At 34.7% G+C, this 21,408-nt stretch overlaps 2 protein-coding genes across 3 annotated transcripts in view; one reads left to right on the top strand and one right to left on the bottom strand.

Annotated features, from left to right (window-relative positions):
* C9H1orf27 (chromosome 9 C1orf27 homolog) overlaps window positions 1–21,408 on the top strand; it is a 202,529-nt gene that overhangs the window by 58,722 nt on the left and 122,399 nt on the right. Inside the window, exon 17 of one of the 2 annotated variants that reach the window (XR_002335971.1) lies at window positions 18,741–18,829. The gene's annotated coding sequence lies outside the window, so the exon portion shown is untranslated. Of the gene's footprint in view, window positions 1–18,740; window positions 20,719–21,408 lie in introns of those variants that run through there. The other variant, XR_002335970.1, reaches the window with a different exon arrangement.
* PDC (phosducin) lies at window positions 945–20,590 on the bottom strand. Its single transcript, XM_003130382.4, has 4 exons — window positions 20,479–20,590; window positions 9,132–9,215; window positions 5,756–5,907; window positions 945–2,795 (listed from the first exon to the last, which is right to left on the bottom strand). The coding sequence occupies exons 2-4, from the start codon at window positions 9,190–9,192 to the stop codon at window positions 2,271–2,273; spliced, it is 738 nt and encodes a 245-aa protein (XP_003130430.1). The 5' UTR covers window positions 9,193–9,215; window positions 20,479–20,590; the 3' UTR covers window positions 945–2,270.

The following is a 21,408-nucleotide window of genomic DNA, read 5'->3' on the forward strand; positions in this document are numbered from 1 at the left end:
AGAAGTTAGAGAAGGAGACTTACAAGGAAGAGTCAGTAGAATAGAAGCACAATGTGTTTTCAAAGAAGCCAAAAGAAGTGACTTAAAAAGAGGAGAGGTGGTCAGCTCTTATATGTGCTGATAGGAGATAGACTAAAATAGGAAATAACACTACCAAGTCCAAGCTCATACTGCTCGATGCACGACAGGCTGGTAAATGGAGAGACAAGTTGTTGCGGCAAAGAATAGTGACTTTATTCTGAAAGCCATCAGATTGATTGGTTGATTGTTGCAAACTTCTTGGTGCTGGAATATTTTGTTCTCACAGCTGTCCATGCAGGTCTGGTCAGTGTTCCCATAAACCTCCAACAAGGCAAATGTTATTTTTTGTTCTGCAAATTTTTATCTCTATATAAGTGGGAAAGTGAAACCTTTCAAGGTCAGAGATTTGAGAATGGGCTATCCTGTATATTGCAGGTGATAGGCAACTTTCTTTTAGTGATTAATTTGCAGCAAAAGCAATAGAATACAAAAGTTAAAGAAACAGACTCAGTATGAAGTCAGATTTATTCTTACAATGAGATTTATAAGGAATAAACTTAATTTTGACAGGATAACTACAACTGTAACTAGAGTGCTTTAGACAAAGGCCTGATTGGAGTAGGATGAAAAAATTGGAAATGAGCAGTAAAGATGATACAATTAAGATACTTCTTTCGAGAGACATGATTGTAAAGCAAATTAGAGAAGTAAGGGATAGTTGGAAACTTTAAATTGTAGTTGGCATTTTAAAAATAGTGGACAATCAAAAAACTCATTTATAAGTCAATATGAGTAGTACAACATGGAGAAAATGAGAAATAGATAATGCAGATAGAGGGGAAGTAATTGCAGGAGAAAAGAAATTACTGTGTGAGTGAGGATGGGATCCACAGCAGTTTGATCAATCGGCCTTAGATATCCTCATGAACTTTTTCCATTTAATATCGCTGGAAACAGTGTTCACAGGCAAGTGCACATTTGTAGATTGGTGATGAAAAGATGAGGCAGTGATCATCTGATAATTTCTCATTTCTCAATGAAGTATGGATGAAACGAAGTGTTTGGCTTGGAGGTAAAGTGTAAAATAGGTTTAATGAAAGAAGAGACACTATAGAATAGTCATTTAGGCGAGTGGAGACTAGAATTTGTGACAAATGTCTGATTTCAACATTGGTTCACCAGAAGAAAATGTGCAAACTTCTTTTAAGCACACTTGTCACTGGGAGCCCATTTTTGGTTACTTATCAAGCACCATATCTTCAGTGATAGGCCATATCACTTCAGCTCTCACTCATTGTTATATTCCATTCTGATTCAGACACCTGGAAGATTTCTTATCTTGCTCTTCAGCCCATTCATGTGTTTAAAAACATTTTTCAAATTTTATTTATTTTATTTTGCTTTTCCATGTGTTTGTGTAGGAGGAGAATTTTCCAAATGTGTTTAAGGGAAATGGAAGTAGAACTTCTACTTCTCTGAATTTCAGCATCATCATTTATGCAATGGGAGTAATATTATCTATGTGTAGAATTGTGATTAAGTATTAGAAATGATAATAAAAGGCAATCAATAAATGATAGTTGTAATTATTGCTACCACTAAATATTATTCTATTGTCTGAAGGATACAAAGATCTTACTTCTACTCTGCCTTTTTTCCTAGAACCTCTGAAACTATTTTTAACAAATGCTTTTTTTAATTTAATTTTTTTTTACAATTTTAATGTGATACAGTATTTCTGAGTTTCTTGTGTATTAGTTTGGTTGGGATATAAGCTATCTTACTGAATGATAATTTTTGTATTTTGGGTTATGTAATGTTTTTAGGACCTTGATAATGTAACATTTGATAAAGAATAGACTGCAAATAGAAAATGTATTTCCTTATGAGGCTTTATTATTATTACACAAGCAAAATTATAATTAACAATGTAATTTGAAGACCCCAATAATAATACCAAGGAAACAAGGAGAAAAAAGCTAAATACAACTCGAAAGGAATTTTTAAAAACTCTCGCAATATTATCCATATCCTCTTTTCTGAAGACTACGTTTTGTAGTAAAGTATTATATCAATTTGAGTAGCTAATACTGAAAAAATGCTAACCATATAGTTTTAGTATCAATCTGGTATTTTTTAAAAATTAGAACAGCCATGGGTATACTGTGTATTCTTTAAAGAAATATGAATACTACCCAAATCAATGCTCAGTACTTACAGGAGACTTGAGATACTGACATAATGAATCTTCATTCCATATCTTCTTCCATGGTGGTCTGCTCTATGACATGTATCTCTTTTTCAGGCAATAACCCATATTCGTTTAGAAATGACTCCACATCCCCAGTAAAAAATTCTTCAGCAAACTGTTCGGCAACACTAATAAAATTGCTTATGAGTTCCCCACCTTTGTAGACGAGCAGTGTGGGGAGGACATCTGAGGAAAAACGGTCCCCAGCACCTGTGTTAGAAGCTTTTATTTTACAAAACTTGACCATTGGGTATTCAGCTGCAAGGCATGTTAAGCTACTGTTTAGGGCATCACACCCCTTAATGCCATCTTCATAAATGTGAACAACAATTGTGGTGATTTTCTGCTCCTTTTCAATGGTCTCCAGGAATTGCTCCCCGGATTCCAGCTCATACACAAACCCATATCTAGGCCCAAAACTCAGCTTCTGGTGCATATCCTGCATACACTGTCTACGGTATTTACGAAGGCAGTTTTCATCTTCTTTGTCTTGGTGGATTAGTTCATATTCTTGAACGCTCATCTGGGAATAGATGAAAGAAATGCCAGAGATCATTCAGTCAGAAATTTATATTCTTTATGCATACTAAGCCCATTCTCCTGAGGTGGCCTTCTCCTTCACCTCATTTATTCCAATGTCACCTTTTTTGATTACTCTACCTAAAAGAGTCCCTTCCCCACACTTTCTATTCCTTATGCAGATTTATTTTTTCATAGCAATAAGAACTGCCTGATATTGTATTATGTATTTATTTGTTTAGCTGTTTAATATTAGTTTTTCTAACTTTTATACTGTTCAGGGGCAGGCATTTTATTTCTGTCATTCCTCACCCTCCAGTATTTTCTTAGTGCTGGCAAATTGTAGTTATTTCATAATTAAGTGCATGCGTAAGTATTTCTGAGTATAGTTGAGCTGTGAGATGGTCATCCTCTCAGTCAGAAATGTGACACTTTAGGGAGTTGCCGTCGTAGCACAGCGGAAATGAATCTGACTAGGAACCATGAGGTTGCAGGTTCAATCCCTGGCCTCCCTCAGTGGGTTAAGGATCTGGTGTTGCCATGAGCTGTGGTGTAGGTCACAGATGCGTCTTGGATCTGACGTTGCTGTGGCTGTGGCATAGGCCCACAGCTGTAGCTCCAATTCAGCCCGTAGCCTGGGAAGCTCCATATGCCGTGGGTGTGGCCCTAAGAAGGAAAAAAAAAAAAAGGAAAAACAAACAAGTGTGCTACTTTGAATGAAGAAAACCGAGATCTACTCTAGAGTGACTTTCATCCAGGTGTATGTACACACACACACACACACGTGATAAGTGCCTGTACAAGCATTTAAATGCGTCCACAGCAAATGCCTTTGAAATTAAGTATCTCTTCTTCATAAAGTTGATAAAAGGATTATATCTTAACATTTACTGATTTGGTGTGGAATATGTAGGGTAGAATTCAAGAAAGACAGCTTTTACAGTTACTTGGAGTGCATCAGATTAGCCAGAAGACCAGCAGCAGCAACTGAGAAGTTCTGGAAAATGCAAATTTGGAGATGCCAGTCCAGATCTACTGAATCAGAATCTGTAAGGGTAATGCTGTGCGAGCCATACACACACACACACACATGTGCTATAAAGGAATGATTATGGGACATAGAATGATTAAGAGATGTGGTGCATTCCAGAACCATGGAAGTTGGATGATTCCCAAATTTATGGAAAATCTTCTATGTCTTAGACAATTTACATAGATTATTTTTCTTAACCCTCATGCAAACCCATGAGGTAGGTTTTTGTTACAGAATATATTAAGATTAATTAGAAGTATCTGGTGCTTTCAATAGTTCCGTCACTTGTTTCTTCCTCCTATATTTGTTTTTCTAATGTCCTCATTCATTTTCTTATCATATTATTTTTTTCTGCTTTAAAATTATCATTCCAACTTAATTTGTTTTAACCCTGAACATTTTAAAATGTTTCATATATTTTTTAAGTTGCTACCATAGTTCTGTTAATTTAACAGGCTGAACCGCATAAATACTGATTTATATATGCATTTGAGCATTCTTTGGAGAACTTGTTCTATTTACATATTCAGACAAAAAGAGATTTAGGCATTCAGATACATTTCTAAAGCTTAACCTTACTACAACATTTTCAATCATTATAATCTCACATTTGTGTAACATTTTATGTGTTTCAAAACACTTGATCATTTATTTTCTCTTCACATCCCTTTAAGGGAAGTGGAGGAGGTATTGTTACAGTTCCTCAGATGGGAAAATTCAGTTTTCTCATCTACATCACATAGTGACTTAGTGAAGGAACCAAGATCTGAAAACAAGATCTTAGACTTGAAGATTTTTACAATGGCCAGAAGCCTGAAACCAAGAATATTTCTGATACACAGACTGTCTGTTGAGAATAAATGTACAGTAACTCATATTGGCTGGTTTGGAGATAAACCACTAAAGTGATATTTTCCCAGACTGAAAATTACTTCATGGTTTCTTTTATTGGTATTAATATGGTTGTTTTTTATATAAATAGTATATTCTAATTATAAAGATTCAAAAATGAGCTGAAAGCTAAAGGAAGGTAGTAATGGATACTGAAATTCACCATTGTGATACTATAATATAATCTCCATCAAAATTTTAGCGATCATCTTTTCATGTGTCACTTTATGTATGTATGATGAACACTATAGAATAAGAAATAATGGGAGCGCCCATGTGGCTCAGTGGTAATGAACCCGACTAGCATCTATGAGGATGAGGGTTCGATCCCTGGCCCCACTCAGTGGGTTAGGGATCTGGTGGTGCAGTGAGCTGTAGTGTAGGTCGCAGATGTGGCTTGGATCTGGCATTGCTGTGGCAGCTCTGATTCAGTCCCTAGCCTAGGAACTTCCATATGCTGTGGGTGCGGCCCTAAAAAAAAAAAAAAAAAGAAAAAGAAAAAAGAAAAGAAAAAGAAATAAATGAGAATTTTAAAAAAATACAGCTAGAAAAATGGACTTTTTAAAAAATGGAAAGAAGAAGTTAAGATTCAACCAATCCCATTCTTCCAATTAACCAGCATTGTCAGTTTGGTGAGTGTCTTTCCATACGTTTCTACATACATGCTCCTATAGTCATAAAAACATACACAGTGTTTGTTTTCCACTGCTCTAGAGAATGGGATCATGTAACTTAAAATTCTGAGCATCTTGCTGTCTCATGTTGTGGAACTACCTCCAAGTCAGCTCATGTATTTGTAAATTATTCTTTTTTTTTTTTTTTTTAGTAAATTATTCTTTTAACAGTTGCCACATATTTCTTAGAATGGGATAACTTCTTAGGCATGTACTGCATTTCCCTTTTTTTCTAATGAAAAAATACTGTAATAAATATTTTTGAAATATAGCTGTATTTTATAATACTTCTAAAGTGATTCAGTAGAGTCATTTAGACTAAAAACACATTGTAGATGATTTATTATTGATTTCTTCTTATCTTACCTTCCTGCTCAGTCTTTCTTTTGAATCTTTGTCATCTCTGCTCTGAGGAGAAGACATTTTTCTGAGAATGTCCTTCTTGCTAGGTGGGAATGAATCGCTGTCTTCACTTTCTAATTTAAACTTTCTCCAGTCATTTATTACTCCTTTGGGTCCTGGCATAAAATAGAAAAAAATTTGTTTCCTTTTATATTCAAAAGGACTATCGACACAATTGATATTTCTGTAAATATTGCCATGAAAATAGACGCGTTGTCTTCTGTGTCAGAAAAAAATATCTTGGAGTTCCCGTCGTGGCGCAGTGGTTAACGAATCTGACTAGGAACCATGAGGTTGCGGGTTCGGTCCCTGCGCTTGCTCAGTGGGTTAACGATCTGGCGTTGCCGTGAGCTGTGGTGTAGGTTGCTCAGATCCTGCATTGCTGTGGCTCTGGCGTAGACCGGTGGCTCAGATCCTGCATTGCTGTGGCTCTGGCGTAGACCGGTGGCTACAGCTCCGATTGGACCCCTAGCCTGGGAACCTCCATATGCCGTGGAAGCGGCCCAAAGAAATAGCAAAAAGACAAAAAAAAAAAAAGTATCTTATTTGGACTAGAAATTTCTCCCTGCTCTGTTTAGAAAAATATTCTCCCACATTAAATGGGTTTTGACCAAGAATTTTTCTATAGTATCTCTGTTAATGAAAATGCAAATCATGCACTTTGAACTATTGGCAAAATTTGAAGTATTCCTTTCTACACTCTAAAAAGTTAAGAGTATAGAAAGGAAACTAGAATTTTAGAGAAACAGTACTTTTATTAAACAAAAAAGAAGCTTCAGCGGTAAACTGAACTTGGCACCACACTGTTTAACAAAGGAAACTAGGATTTTAGAGGAAGCAAATTGAAAGGTTATCAAGATCCAGAGAACAGTAATAACAAAAGTACTTTAAAAGACAGCCAGTAAGAAAGAGGCCTGACTTCAATTCACAAATTAAAATGGTTTTAAGAAAATTATTATATAACCATTCAGTTCATTCTAAGATTCTAAGAATCTTTTGCAAATATAGAAAGGATAGAATTTGCAGATTTAATAAAATTAATTAAATCAAGGATGATCCAACTGGAACGCTGATGTTTGGTTGCCCTGATAAATAGTAACAGTGCTTAGAAGAAGTCTAAATTCTTGAAAATATGCAATTTTAAATATCCTTCACTAAAGCTTAGCCACATCATACCTTTAATATTTGTATTACAGGAGTTCCTGTCATGGCTCAGTGGTTAATGAACGCAGCTAGTATCCATGAGGACGTGGGTTCAATCCATGGCCTTGCTTAGTGGGTTAAGGATCCAGCATTGCTGTGGCTGTGGTGTAGGCCAGCAGCTACAGCTCCGATTTGACCCCTAGTCTGGGAACCTCCATATGCCATGAATGTGGCCCTAGAAAGACAAAAGACAGAAAAAAATTTATATTATGTATGTAGATCTATTCTCTCTCCCACATATTTTCTCATATTTTTAATTTATGTAATAATAATATACAATTTTAATGTGAATTTATATTAATTATATTCAGGCAGTTGATTTTCTGTTTACTTGTACAGTCTCAGTTCTGCAAGAATGTTTCTGCACTTACAAAATATATAGCATGTGTTTATGTGTATAGAAAAAGAATCTTTTTTCCCTTTTTTTAAAATCAATGGTAGTGTATTATCACACTTCTCTTATTAACTTCATAAAATATCTCAGAGATTTTTTTCACATGCATAAACATCCTTTTTAAAAAATGGAAGCGTAATATTCTACTGTGTCAATATTAATTTGCTTAAACATTTTCTTATTGTTGTACATGGTTGCTTCCAAATTTTTTTCTCTGACATAAGATTCTGAGTGGAGAACCCTGCCCATCCTTTTGCAGGTCTGCGTACAGGTTATGGTAGTAAAATTGCTTTGTCAAAAAGCATATTCATGTCTAATTTTGATATTGCTAAACTGCCTTTAAAGAGGTTGTACCAATTTACACTCCTAGCAGTAATGTATGACTATGACTCTTTCAAAAGTGTGATATTAAACTTTTTTACTTTTAAAAACTGTGTGAAAAAAAATATATCTTACTGGATAGTTCTAACTTTGTAAATGCCACTGCAATTTTTTTTTCTAAATATGAGTCTTCTGCTTTTCCCATTTCTCCATTTGATGGTTGGTTTTTTTCTTACCGATTTGTAGGAGTTTTATTTTTTTTAATTTTTTATATTTTTTGGCTGTGCCTGTGGCATTGGAAGTTCCCAGACCAGGGATCAAACTCGTGCCATGGCAACAGTCTGAGCCAATGCAGTGACAATGCTGGATCCTTAACCTGCTGCTCCACAAGGGAACTCTTATAGGAGCTTTTAGTATATTTTAGGAAGTCAACTCAATGTTAATTAGCTGCAAAAGTTTTCCTCAATTTGTGAAATGGTTTTTGTTGTTGTTGTTGTTCCTGGACTTTTACCAGACAGCAGAGTTTCTTTCCCTCCCCTCTCTCCTCCCCTTTTCGTTCCTTCCTTCTTTCCTCCCTCCCTCGATCCCTTCCTTCCTTCCTCTCGTCCTTCCTTCTCTCTTCCCTCGTTTCTACAGCTTAATTTATCAGTCTTTCTTTATGGTTTCTTGGTTTTGAGACATACTTAAAAGGTATTCTAAGCACTGATATTATGAAATTAGTTTTCATGCATTTTGTTTGGTACACATGAATTCATTCAGACTCCTGGTTAAGTTTAAAGGCCTCAATTCGTATTATTAAAAGAGAGAGGGAAGTATAACTCGAATGAGATTTAATATAGTTAAAAGAAACTTGGATTTTAAAATTTAAGCCATACAATTTGACTTTTAAACTCTTAGTAGTGGCATATAGGCAGCCACACACAATTTAACAGATTAAGATAACAAACTTTAGATGAAATGAATTGAAGCTTTAGATCTTCTGGAAGAATATTGAAATGCACTTTAAGAATTTATTTTTATTTTCTTTATTTTTTCAGATTCAAAAAATTAAAATTAAAAACTCTATTTATGTATCTCTTGGTCTACAGTTGTTATTGTTTGCACTTGCAAAGAAAATCCATAGTGGGGGAAATTAGGAGAAACAAAAGTAGCTTAATTATAATATAGATAGAGAGGTTTTTTGGTGTGAGCAGTAGGAAATTTTCATACTTAGAATAATTCTCATTCTTTGACATCTAAGTAAAACTACTCTAACAATATTTTATTTCACATTAATTTATCCCGTCACATATTTTAGATGATTCAATCAAATCATTCAAAGGTACTACTTAAATTTCATACTGAAGAGCAACAATAAGAACATTAAAGATCTCCAGACTTATTTTAATTTAATGATTTTTTTTTTCTTTTAACTTTGCTTACCTGTATGTGTGGCCTGTCCTTCAAAGTCTTCCTCTAAACTTTGGCTTTGGGCTTCTTCCATTTTAGAGAGTTATTTGATATAATCTATAGAATGAAGAAAGAAGTAATGATGACTGGTGAATTCTAAGAGAAATATAATATAGATATATATCCTGCTTCCAGATTCCATGCAGATTAAGGATTATCACCAAGTGATGTAGTGTTTACTTTTCCGTCTACCTTATAAAAGAACATTAACTTAATATTTGTGTCATTGAAGATGTTTGGACCTAAGAACTTTACATAATTTATAGTTTGTCTTTTTTACCTTTACCCTTCACTTAAGGTCTGTGTACTTAGTGAACATTATTACTGATTTTCTTTATTAGTTTGTTACCAAATTTCATGTAATTATATTCTAATCATTTTATATAAAATAATGATTTAATAAATAATAATTATATACTTATATGAACACTTGTATGTGCTAGGCATTTTTCCAGTCATTTTATGTGTCAAAAGTCACTTCATCTTCACAAGACCACATTTAGCAGCTATGATCGTTAATGCCATTTTAGACCTGAGGAAGCTGAAGGACAGGGAGTTTACTTGCCTAAGATCACACAGTAAGTGGAGGAGTGAGGATTTGAACCGACATTTGATTTTAGAGCTAAGTCTTAAAGCATTACGCTAGTATGCAAGTTAATATACTATATCATTTTTTTCAATATGGTTTGACGAGTTCAAATTCTGAATTGGACATTAAAGAATTACAATCTAAGGAGCAGTGCTATCTGAATTCTTACACCCTAACTTCTCTGTATGCCACAAAGCAATTTTTGGTAATGTTACCCACCAAGCAAATGAAAACAACCATTCACTATGCCTATAGAATTTTGAGAAGCTAAAATATGTTACAAATCTACCTAAAGCACATGGGGTTTTATTCATAGGGAGCTCCTTGGTGCCCTCATTTAGAACCTATTCATTCTTAGTTTACATCCAAATCCAATTTATTTGCCTGTTCATCTTTCCATTATCTGGAAAACTCTATTATACATACTAACACATTCCCTACGAGGGTCCATATAGTTGTGATTTTCTTGTAATTTTCAAGTTAGGGAGGATATTCAAACAGTGGATATACTATCTTTTTACTCTTTTTCCTTCTTCGACCCTTTCACCTTTGCCTCTTTCAAAGTCAGTTTTAAGCAGCAGTATCATCAAGCTTGTGCTTTTATGCTATGTTAGTTTTTGCTGATAAATACTGGACCTGATCTGTTTGGTGCTTTCCCAAGGCATAAAAGGGTAAACCAGAACTCTGTCTTGATTCCCTTTTTTTTTTTGTCTTTTTTTTTGCTATTTTTTTGGGCCGCTTCCGCGGCATATGGAGGTTCCCAGGCTAGGGGTCCAATCGGAGCTGTAGCCACCGGCCTACGCCAGAGCCACAGCAACGCGGGATCCGAGCCGCGTCTGCAACCTACGCCACAGCTCACGGCAACACCGGATCCTTAACCCACTGAGCAAGGGCAGGGACCGAACCCGCAACCTCATGGTTCCTAGTCGGATTCGTTAACCACTGAGCCACGACGGGAACTCCCTGATTCCTTTTCTGCTTTGACTTTTGCCTCCAACATTTGGACTGATATGTTAATTATGTTGTTTCCTTCACCACAATTCCTACCCAGAATCACTGGAGCTGAAAGGTCTTTGCCAATTTGATTCTACCCAAGTGAAGAAGAAAAGGCTTTTAAGAAAAGTCTGTCAAAGTCATGCCAATGTAACTACAAATTATGTACTATAAATGTAGTAGAGAATTTTAAATTTGAATGGATTTAGTAGTGAAAAAAATGTAAATAAGTAAATGTTGGACAAAAGAAGCTACTTAATTACTTACTGCAATTATTTAAGAATAATTTTTGCATCTAAGAAAAATGAGTATTATTAGTTTACTTCAAAAGACCACTACAGAACAGAGTAGTGGAAACTATTTGATAACTTCAATAGCTATTTAGTCCCCAGAAAAATAGACTCAAGCCAGTCTCTTTTATTTTCCAAGAGTAGATTGATAATTTGAGATAGTTACTATTTACAATAATTATATAAGATTTAAGAAAATCTACAAATAATTTTATTTCAAATGATGAAGAGGCAGAAGCATAGCTTGCTACTTGATGTGTTTCTTCCCAACCTAGTTGGCAATCTAGTGGAGAAAAAAAATTTCATTTTTCAAAAAGACTCACCAGTTTCAAAGAATCCCTTTATTGAAAAGATAACCCAGTTATTTGGGAAAAGTCTGATTCATTGATTGCATTAGTATATGTTAAGAATAGACTATGGGGAGTTCCCATCGTGGCGCAGTGGTTAACGAATCCGACTAGGAACCATGAGGTTGCGGGTTCGGTCCCTGCCCTTCCTCAGTGGGTTAAGGATCCGGCGTTGCCGTGAGCTGTGGCGTAGGTTGCAGACGCGGCTCGGATCCCGCGTTGCTGTGGCTCTGGCGTAGGCCTGTGGCTACAGCTCCGATTCGACCCCTAGCCTGGGAATCTCCATATGCCGCAGGAGCGGCCCAAAGAAATAGCAAAAAGACAAAAAGAAAAAAAAAAAAAAAGAAAAGAATAGACTCTGGGCCAGGTATTTCCCTGGGCTCTGAATTACATGACAAACAAAATTCTGGTATGGCACCTCCAAATACTAAGACTTAAGTCACTGGGTTGCTTATGTAGTAAAAAACAGAGTCCATCCTTTCCTAATGCCTCCATTTGAGTTTGAGTACAAAGATTGGTGACATTTACTAAGGGAACCAGTGAACACAGATAGAAATTAGAAGAAAAAAATTGAAACATGAGGCATATTTGCTTGCACTGTTTGAAGACAATGTAGACTTGTAGGTACGGGTCTAGTAAAACTAGCTGTTGATATATTTGATCTATACACCTGTTAATATTCCTGTCATCAACTCTCTCTGGGGTTTTTTGATTTTCTCAAACAATTTGTCTTCTTCAAAATTTACTTTAGTATCCAGAAAGTAATCCAATTAGCATTTGGAAGTTGCTTAGATCCTTAACACATAGTAAGTGCTATATGAGTCGATACAATAAAAAACTATCTTTTATGTTTCTATATATTAATGTAACAGTCAGTTAAAAAATATGCTCAACATTTGGTTTGCAGTGGTATTATTAGTAGCTAAAAAATTCCATATCTGGTCTAGTTAAAGGATTTAAAATAACAATAGGAATGTTATAAGACTTTGATGGTAAACATATGGTACGTGTAATTAGAAATTGGTGATAAAGTAGGGCAAGAAGACAAAAAATCTACTACCTTTCCCAAGATTAACTGTGGTTCAGGAATTACTCTGTTTTCCATCTGATATATTATAAAAATCTGTGATATTGTTCATTTTTTAGTTTAGACAGTTATAATACTGTTTCAATTGATAAATTTGTGTTAAGTCGAAATTATATTTGGATGACCTTTGACAGAAACTAAATTCTTTAAACAGGTATATAAATTCTTTAAAAGTAAAGTTAATATTGGTGAGAAGTATAGTTTAAAAATATAGTTCCACTGAGTTGGGATTTATTTTCCTCTTGGTTTAGGATTTTAATAGTAATTTAAAATAATGTCTTACGTGACATAAGATTTTTCAGACTTTGTCCTCAAAACTTGAATACCTCCAAGCCATGGTTTAGTAATTACTGAGAAATAAAAAGATAATTTTAAACAAATTTTCTTTAGTCCTGTTTCACACATACTAAGTGATGTTCCATAATAAGGAAGTAACACTCTTAAATATTTGTTTTAAAAGGTTCTCTAAAACCCCAAATCCATCCCTAAGATATTTATAATCATTATCCTTTTTCACATGATATTGTGATGATGACATTTGTTAATCATTTCACATCTGTTCATCTAATCTAATCAGATTAGGTTAGAATTCTAATTTAGAATTCTAGTTTAGTCAATTGCAGTTTAGAACTGACTTAGAGATTCTCAGTGTTTCTGAAGAAGTTTTACTTTCAGTACTAAATGTTGTAATTTACTGGTAGATTTTCAAACTGTGGAATCATCCCATCACTGTACCTCAGACTGACTTGTCTCCTAGCATCCACAGTGATTTATAGGACTTATTTTTACATGTTTCACTATTGCAAGTTCTTCTAGGACAGAGACTAGTCTTATTATCTTACTTCTAATTATTTTGCATGTTGTAAATATGGCATAAATGGCATTAGCAATTTTTAAAGCATCTATGTGCTAGGTGCTTTATATATATTATTTTAAATTCTCAAAAAACCATTGTCCTCATTTTTCAGATGTGAATTCTCAGGCTCTGAGAGATTCAGTGACTTGCCAGAGCTCACAGAGGTAGTACAGAGTAGACAGAAAATTTCAAATCCAGGTTTCTCTGACTTTCAAATCTCTAAAATTCTTATTTTTTCCTCCACTATGCCATTATATATTCAGTAACATGCTTAATGAGTGAATGTATAAATGAACCAAACAAAGCAACCTGATTTTTTATATAAGCATTAAAACCAAGATGAGAATATGAAGAGTTCCCATGTGGCTTAGCAGTTTAAGAACACGATGTAGTGTCTGTGAGGATGTGGGTTCAGTCTCTGGCCTCACTTAGTGGATTAAGGATATGGCATTGCCACTAGCTGCAGCGTAGGTGGCAGATGTGGCTGTGATCCAGCATTGCTTGGCTGTGACTTAGGCCTGTAGCTGCAGCTCTGATTCTACCCCTAGCCTGGGAACTTCCATATGCTTCAGGTATGGCCGTAAAAATAAATAGTAAAAAAAAATTAATTAAAAAAATGATGAGAAGGAGTTACTGTTTTGGCTCAGTGGTAACAAACCCGACCAGTATCCGTGAGGTGCGGGTTCGATCCCTGGTGTCATTCAGTGGGTTAAGGATCTGATGTTTCTGCGAGCTGTGGTGTAGGTCACAGATGTGGCTTGGATCTGGTGTTGCTGTGGCTGTGGTATAGGCCATCAGCTGTAGCTCCAATTTGGCCCCTAGCCAGAGAACTTCCATATCCTGTGGGTGCAGCCCTGAAAAAAAAAATAAAATTAAAAAGAATCTAATATAGTACACAAATGAACCTTTCCACAGAAAAGAAAATCACGGACTTGGAGAACAGACTTGTGCTTGCCAAGGGGGAGGGGAAGGGAGTGGGATGGACTGGGAGTCTGGGGTTATTAGATGCAGACAGTTGCCTTTGGAAGGGATGGGCAATGAGATCCTGCTGTATAGCACTGGGAACTATGTCTAATCACTTCTGATGAATCTATGCATGTATGTGTAACTGGGTCAACACGCTGTAAAATAGAAAATTGACAGAACACTGTAAACCAGCTATAATGAAAAAACAAATTATTTTTAAAAATATGAGAATATGCAAAAAAGGTCACTAAGTCACCATGTTCTTTGAGTTACTGTTTATTTGGGTGATATATTTCTTGTGATAGTATTTATTTGAATGATATATCTCTTGAGATAGTACTTATTTGAATTATGTATTTTTGTTTTGGATTAAACCTCATTTGATTACACTGAGTGTATTAGAAGAGTCTGTTTATTTCAAGTTATCTGAATTAATTCTAAATAACTGCTAATGACTCTGGAAAGTTAATACAAAAGACAAAAAGGCTTTGCCTACTGTTGATTCTTGACAGTCGAACATATTGATTGAGAATTTATCGTCGGTGCTAAATCTCTAGATCACTTATAAAAGCAAGCGTAATAGGCTATATACATCAATTATGTATCAAAATAAAACTACAAAATTCTCTTTGTAGAACTACTCTTGCTTGTGTAGCAAAATTATGGAAATGTTACACTGAGCTTTGTGTGGAGATAGGTGCAGTAACGTGAGATATTTTGCTTATGGACTCATTAACATTTAAAAAGAATTAATTCTATACTCCAAAGAATTTCTGAGTGTTATTCAAGTAATAATTCTATTGCTTTAGCAGTCTTTAAAATCAATTTCTAAAAGTAAGCTTGTTTGTTTCTTAGTTCTCTTTTTGTATAGTCCAAGTTTTATATAAAAATCTTTTCAATGTGTAGCATATCTTTGGAAACTGACACTTAAGTCTTTCAAAGTTGATACTACTTTTCTATTTTTCAAAAATCACATATAAACATAGTTTCCTGGTAACGTAGTCTGATTGGACTGCTACAACAAAGTATTACAGATTTTGAGGCTGAAACAACAAATTTTTTTCCCATCTATCTTTTAAGAATCATAGGTAAGGAAATGAGGCATACCTAAGGTTAAGTTGTCCGTTTTTTGGATTTTTTTTTAAATAATGATTTTTATTTTTTCCATTATAGCTGGTTTACAGTATTCTGTCAATTTTCTACTGTACAGCAAGGTGACCCAGTTATACATACATGTATACATTTTTTTCTCACATTAACATGCTCCATCATAAGTGACTAGACATAGTTCCCAGTGTATACAGCAGGATCTCATTGCTTATCCATTCCAAAGGCAATAGTTTGTAGGTACCTTACAAAACTGTACATAGAACTACCATATGACCCAACAATCCCACTCTTGGGCATATATCCAGACAAAACTTTCCTTGAAAAAGACATTTTTTGGATTTTTTTATTAGTTATTTCCCTGCTTCTGGACCCACATTCCTGGGATGCCACAGAAGGTCCTCCAAAAATATAGGCCAAGAAACCCCTACATATCAAATAATACAAATGCCAGCTATTTTCTTGGCCAGTCTCTGAGTTGTTCTAATGTCCTTACAGAAATATTGATGTTCTGTACTAACTGTAGTCTAATCAAGTGTCTAAAAAAGTGAATCAGAAGAGTGATACGTAGCCTTTGGTTAGAATGTATGGGTTCATCTCAGTCTAGGTTAGATCAAATAAACAGTAGTGTATCTAATAATACACTGTGTATCAGTATTTTCCCTATAGAGGGATAATTGTTTTAAGTGTTTCAATAACTGCTATTTTCTTTTGAGAAATAAAAGGCATACATGCTGGGGTGGGGGTGAGGCCCAATAGAGGTATTCCATTTTATTTAGTAGGGCTGAAGTTCAGGTAAATGTGTTTTCATTCCTTTTCTTTTTTAAAATTTTAATTAAAGGTTTTAGATACTGGTTTCCTTAAGTACAGAGTGAAGAGGTTAAACAACCAGACATTAAAATGACCTACCTATGACATTCATGATGTCTTTCCGTGGACATAAAAATGTAAAATACATACAGCATTCATGCTGTAGCTTCAGTATGGCATTTTCAGGATAGGTTTTCGTTGTTGTGCAGTTTGAAACAAATAGTCTTCCCTCTCTTTTATACATGAATGTACATGTTCCCTTTTGGAAATGCGTGGAATAAGAAGCTGCTTCAGAAAAGGTGCTCTACTAAAAGGACATTACTGTGTCTGAATATAATTAGCCATGGGATGTAAATAACTGACTGGGAACAAGTACTGAAGTGCCTGATTAAAATAATGCTTTAACTTAAATAGAATATAGCAAAATAACTAACTTTAAGGCGTACTTAGAACATATTTTGTTATTTTATGGCTGAAACCAAGCAAAACCACCAGGTGATCAAAATCTTTTTTTTTTTTTTTTTTTTTTTTTTTTTGTCTTTTTGCCTTTTCTGGGGCTGCTCCCAGGGTATATGGAGATTCCCAGGCTAGGGGTCGAATCGGAGCTGTAGCCACTGGCCTACGCCAGAGCCACAGCAACGTGGGATCTGAGCCGCGTCTGCAACCTATACCACAGCTCACGGCAACGCCGGATCGTTAACCCACTGAGCAAGGGCAGGGACCGAACCCGCAACCTCATGGTTCCTAGTCTGATTCGTTAACCACTGAGCCACGACGGGAACTCCTGCTTCATTTTTCTTTACTTTTGATAGAGACCTAGATTTTGCATCTTGCTTGGGCTCCATAAGCGTATCACACTGTGCTGCTCACCCTTGCAGGGCCTTGTGTTCTACATTTTCCACCTCTAACTATACATCTTCTTAGATCTCTGCTTTCCTCTGTTTTCCAAGGTGACTGTGAGCTAATCTGATCGACTAAGCCAGGCTAATGTTCTTACCAGTGCTTATAGAGTAAAGTCAGATGTTTTAATCCCTGCCATGACTGTCTTCCACATGTCATATTGGGCCCTATAGTAAACAGTTTTTCTTTTTCTTTCTTAATAAAAAAAAAGTGATTAATGGTGGGAATTTCACATCAGATAGATCTGACAGCACCGTGTCAGATCATGGAAGTTATTGCTGGGTTTTTGGAGAACTCATTACCTCTCAAATCAAAAAATTAACTGATGATTTCACACAAGCTGTAATTTCCTCTTTCTATATCCCACCCCACTATTTCATTGATTGACTTTGAGAACTAGAGATTTTTAGTAGGAGTGACGTGGTCTTAAGTTTAATATTAATATAGAGAAGATTTTATGCCTCATAATATATCAGTTGAATTTCTTGAATTACTCTCCAATTGATTTATTTATGTATATCTTCTACCCAATGAGGAATTAGCTTCTTGTGGCAGGAACCATGTGTTGTAATGCTTCCAGGTAACAGTATAGTATAACAACAACACCTAAACTAGCTCCACCTGTTATTGGCTGTGTGGCCTTTAGCAAATCACTAAAATTCTCTGTACTTTAGTTTTTTTATCTGTAAAATTGGAGTGATAATGTCTACCTCAAGAGGCTGTATAAAGATTAAATGATATAAAATGTGTTATGTAAAGTGTATAGTATTTAGTAGTAGGAACTTAATAGGGATTGAGTAAAATGATAATTAGTAAATAATTAAAGCTTTTAGATACTAAAACCAAATATTTAAAACTAATAACAGATGTAGTCAAACTAATATAATTTTTTTTTTTTTATTTTTTACCTTTTCTAGGGCTGCTCCCGCGGCATATGGAGGTTCCCAGGCTAGGGGTCTAATCGGAGCTGTAGCCACTGGCCTATGCCAGAGCCACAGCAACACGGGATCCAAGCCATGTCTGCAACCTACACCACAGCTCACGGCAACACCAGATCCTTAACCCACGGAGCAAGACCAGGGATCGAATCCACAACCTCATGGTTCCCAGTTGGATTCATTAACCACTGCACCACCACGGGAACTCCCAAACTAATATTATTTTGAAATCAATATGTATATGCACTGCTTATGCCTAATCCTCCACCCACATATGTGTGTGTGTATGTGCATAGTATGTGCATAGTCACACATTTGTCGTACATTTATCTCAAAGCTCTTCTGTATTCTTCTGTCTCATTACTAAAGTCCTTTGCCAAAAATACTTTGATTTACTTCTAGTAAGGTCTGTTTGCCACAAGATATTTATGAATGTGAAATCTAAAAAAGAGATTGGTTTGGAGTCATGAAATACAGGCTAATAAAATATACATGAAATTTCCTTGAAAATAATAGTAAAAAGATTTTCTGTAGATGTGTACAAACATAGAACTGAGAGGTGATGATTTAATCTGAATATGACATACTACTTTTCCAATGAATTACTTCTCTATCTCTGATTTTTCAAATCATAAGTGATTTTCTCTTTGAATTTCCTTTTAGCATTTATGTGATTCGAAAATATTTTCTGAATTTCAGTTGTCTAATGGAGTAGGCCTTTGCCGAGACAGTAACAACACTCAAGATTTCTGGTGCCACCTTCGTCATTAAGAGTTGCTGATTTAGAGGTGAGTCAACTTCTACATTTTTATATCATAATGAGAGTTTTCTTTAAAAATAAATCTCTGAAACCTGTGTGGAACATAGGACACACCATCCTCAAAATGGATGTAACACATCAGTGCTGAGCAAATGCTTGGCTCTAAGCAAATGTTCATTTTCTTTCCTTTACATAAAAAACCACACATTGATGCTATTGACAACATCCACAGTGTCTAAAGTTTATAGCCAGAGCAGAACTGTGATAGAAACTTGATAAAAGACACTACAGAGCAGATAGGATGTTTTCTCAGCTTCTACCCTTCTCACATATTTTTGATTTTTCAACAAATGAGGCAGAGCAAGTGGGAGATGTAGGGTGGCTTTTAAACAATTTATATGTTAGGAATGTATAATGAATAACAGTCTTCTATTTGTCAGCTAGTATTATCAGTAAAAAATATTCCGGGAAAGTAGGAGCTTTCAAATTATGATTGAATTGTTGCTACTAATAAATGAAGAAGATATTAACTTGTTCAGATTGGCTCTTGCTACGTACAGATATTCTCTTACTTGTTCTGAAGAAAATAGAAACATCAGAATCTTGCAGGAAATTCAGAGCAGGTATTGCAGATGTTGTTTTGAATGTCTCTGTATCTTGTAAAAACACTATTCCAGGACATACTGTTTGAATTCCATTATAGACATCACAGATGATTACATATATATTTGACAGCAATGTACAGAATATCAAATCCAGTTTATAAACATAATATTTAGGCAAATTGCCGTGGTGAATTAGGTGATCTCTTAATTTTTTTCTAGCTTTAATGTTAGATGATTCTGAGTAGTATGTATAAATACATACTTAAAATGGGTATTATAGTTAAGAGCTATTTTTTCAGTTAATAAAAATATTTCATGGCACAAGAACAGGAAAACCTTACTTCGTTCATTTTCATGATGCAAGCTATAAGTTTATTAGTAATAATAATCACCTCCATAGGAGCAAAATGCAAGAAAAATAAAACCACTTGAAAGAAAAATTTCACCTAATTGAACGAATATCAACAAACTCCATGTGTTTTCTTTTAAAAACATTATTTGTCTCATTAAAATTTTGAAGTAATATTTTGAAATAGATGTTATTATACTCACTTTAAAGAAAACAGAAAGAAAAAAGACAAAAAAAAACAATACAAAATATAATATTAAGAAGAAAGCCCAAAAACTGGTTAAGTATTTGGTTCAGAGGTCTGAGAATGTTTTCTTGCTGAACCTAATACTTCTCTTCACAGCTTGGGAGTTAATTTTTCAAATACGAAGTGCAAGGACTTATCATTTCTTTCCTTCAGTACTCCCTTCACTCAAAGTGAGTAGATTTGTACATTACAAAATTAATCCTCTATTCATGGTTTTAACTTTCTCAAATATCAGACTCCAAATTACGTGCTTACTCTGAACTTACGTTAGTGAAGATGACTAGTGCACACACATCACTTTAAAAGGGAAAGATACACAGTATTTAATTATCTTTATAGTAGACAAATTTTACTTAAAGTTACTTTGAAATATTTTAAAAGAACACACAATAATATATAAACAGTGAAAACACTATTTTTCCCCTAAGGTAAAATTTCAAAAATTATGTTATCAAGAAAACTGCCTGTAGACTCACAGTTTAATTCTCTGTGCCTGGTGTCCTTGATGGTGTTCAGCGAATAAGAGTTGTTGTCCCCTGAACTCCTCCTGAAGTGGAACAGGTTTAAGCTCAGATTTAAGATCCTGGATATTGATGACCCTTACAGAAATAGTTCTGAACAAGTAAGAGGATTGAGGTAAGAGAATTAACAAGGCCTATTCATTAACAATAAAGCAAAAACAAACAAATAAAATGAAAAAAAAAAAAAAAAAAAAAGCAAACCAAAGACCCAAGGTGCATCAAGTCCCATGGTAAATAAAACATTTGTCTACAATTTCGTATTAAGGAAAAAAATATTATCTCTTTTTAGCATGGACTGATAACAAACAATTCTTAGAAATTCACTTCCCATTTTCTGAAAGAAAAAAATTGGTTTTTCTGATTAAGAAATTTTTCTTGATCCAATGATAAGATATCCTTTTCAACAACTTCATTTGTCATGGTCCATTTTTCTTCTTAAATTGATCGAACAACTATTTTCTTCTCCCTTTTCATTGTCGTGAAATGCCTTGTGTATTAAAATCTCTGCTAGTCTTTATTCTTTTGTTTTGACCAAAAACAAACAAACAAACAAACAAAAACCAAATCCTGGAAAGGTTTGAATACAGTTTTTAGTAATGTTAATGACTTTTGTGTTATTGTATCCTCCTACTTTATTGCGTCTTTCCTAGTTCTTGTTTGTTTCATTGTGTTGGTCATTTCACTTTTCTTTCATGTGCCATTCAAAACAATGAACTTTTATTAAAAAATGATTTATTGATTGCCTCTTATTTGCTAGGGGATGCTTACAAAAATGTTATCGTAGTCTTTGGAAGTTAGACTTTTGCAATGAGACCACTGGTTTAAGGCTACCCTGTAGAATGTATATTCTATGATTTGAGTAGTCAGTTTATTTATAGCTTACAC

This window comes from Sus scrofa, chromosome 9 (genome assembly GCF_000003025.6).
Source record: "Sus scrofa isolate TJ Tabasco breed Duroc chromosome 9, Sscrofa11.1, whole genome shotgun sequence".
Taxonomy (NCBI): Eukaryota; Metazoa; Chordata; class Mammalia; order Artiodactyla; family Suidae; genus Sus; species Sus scrofa.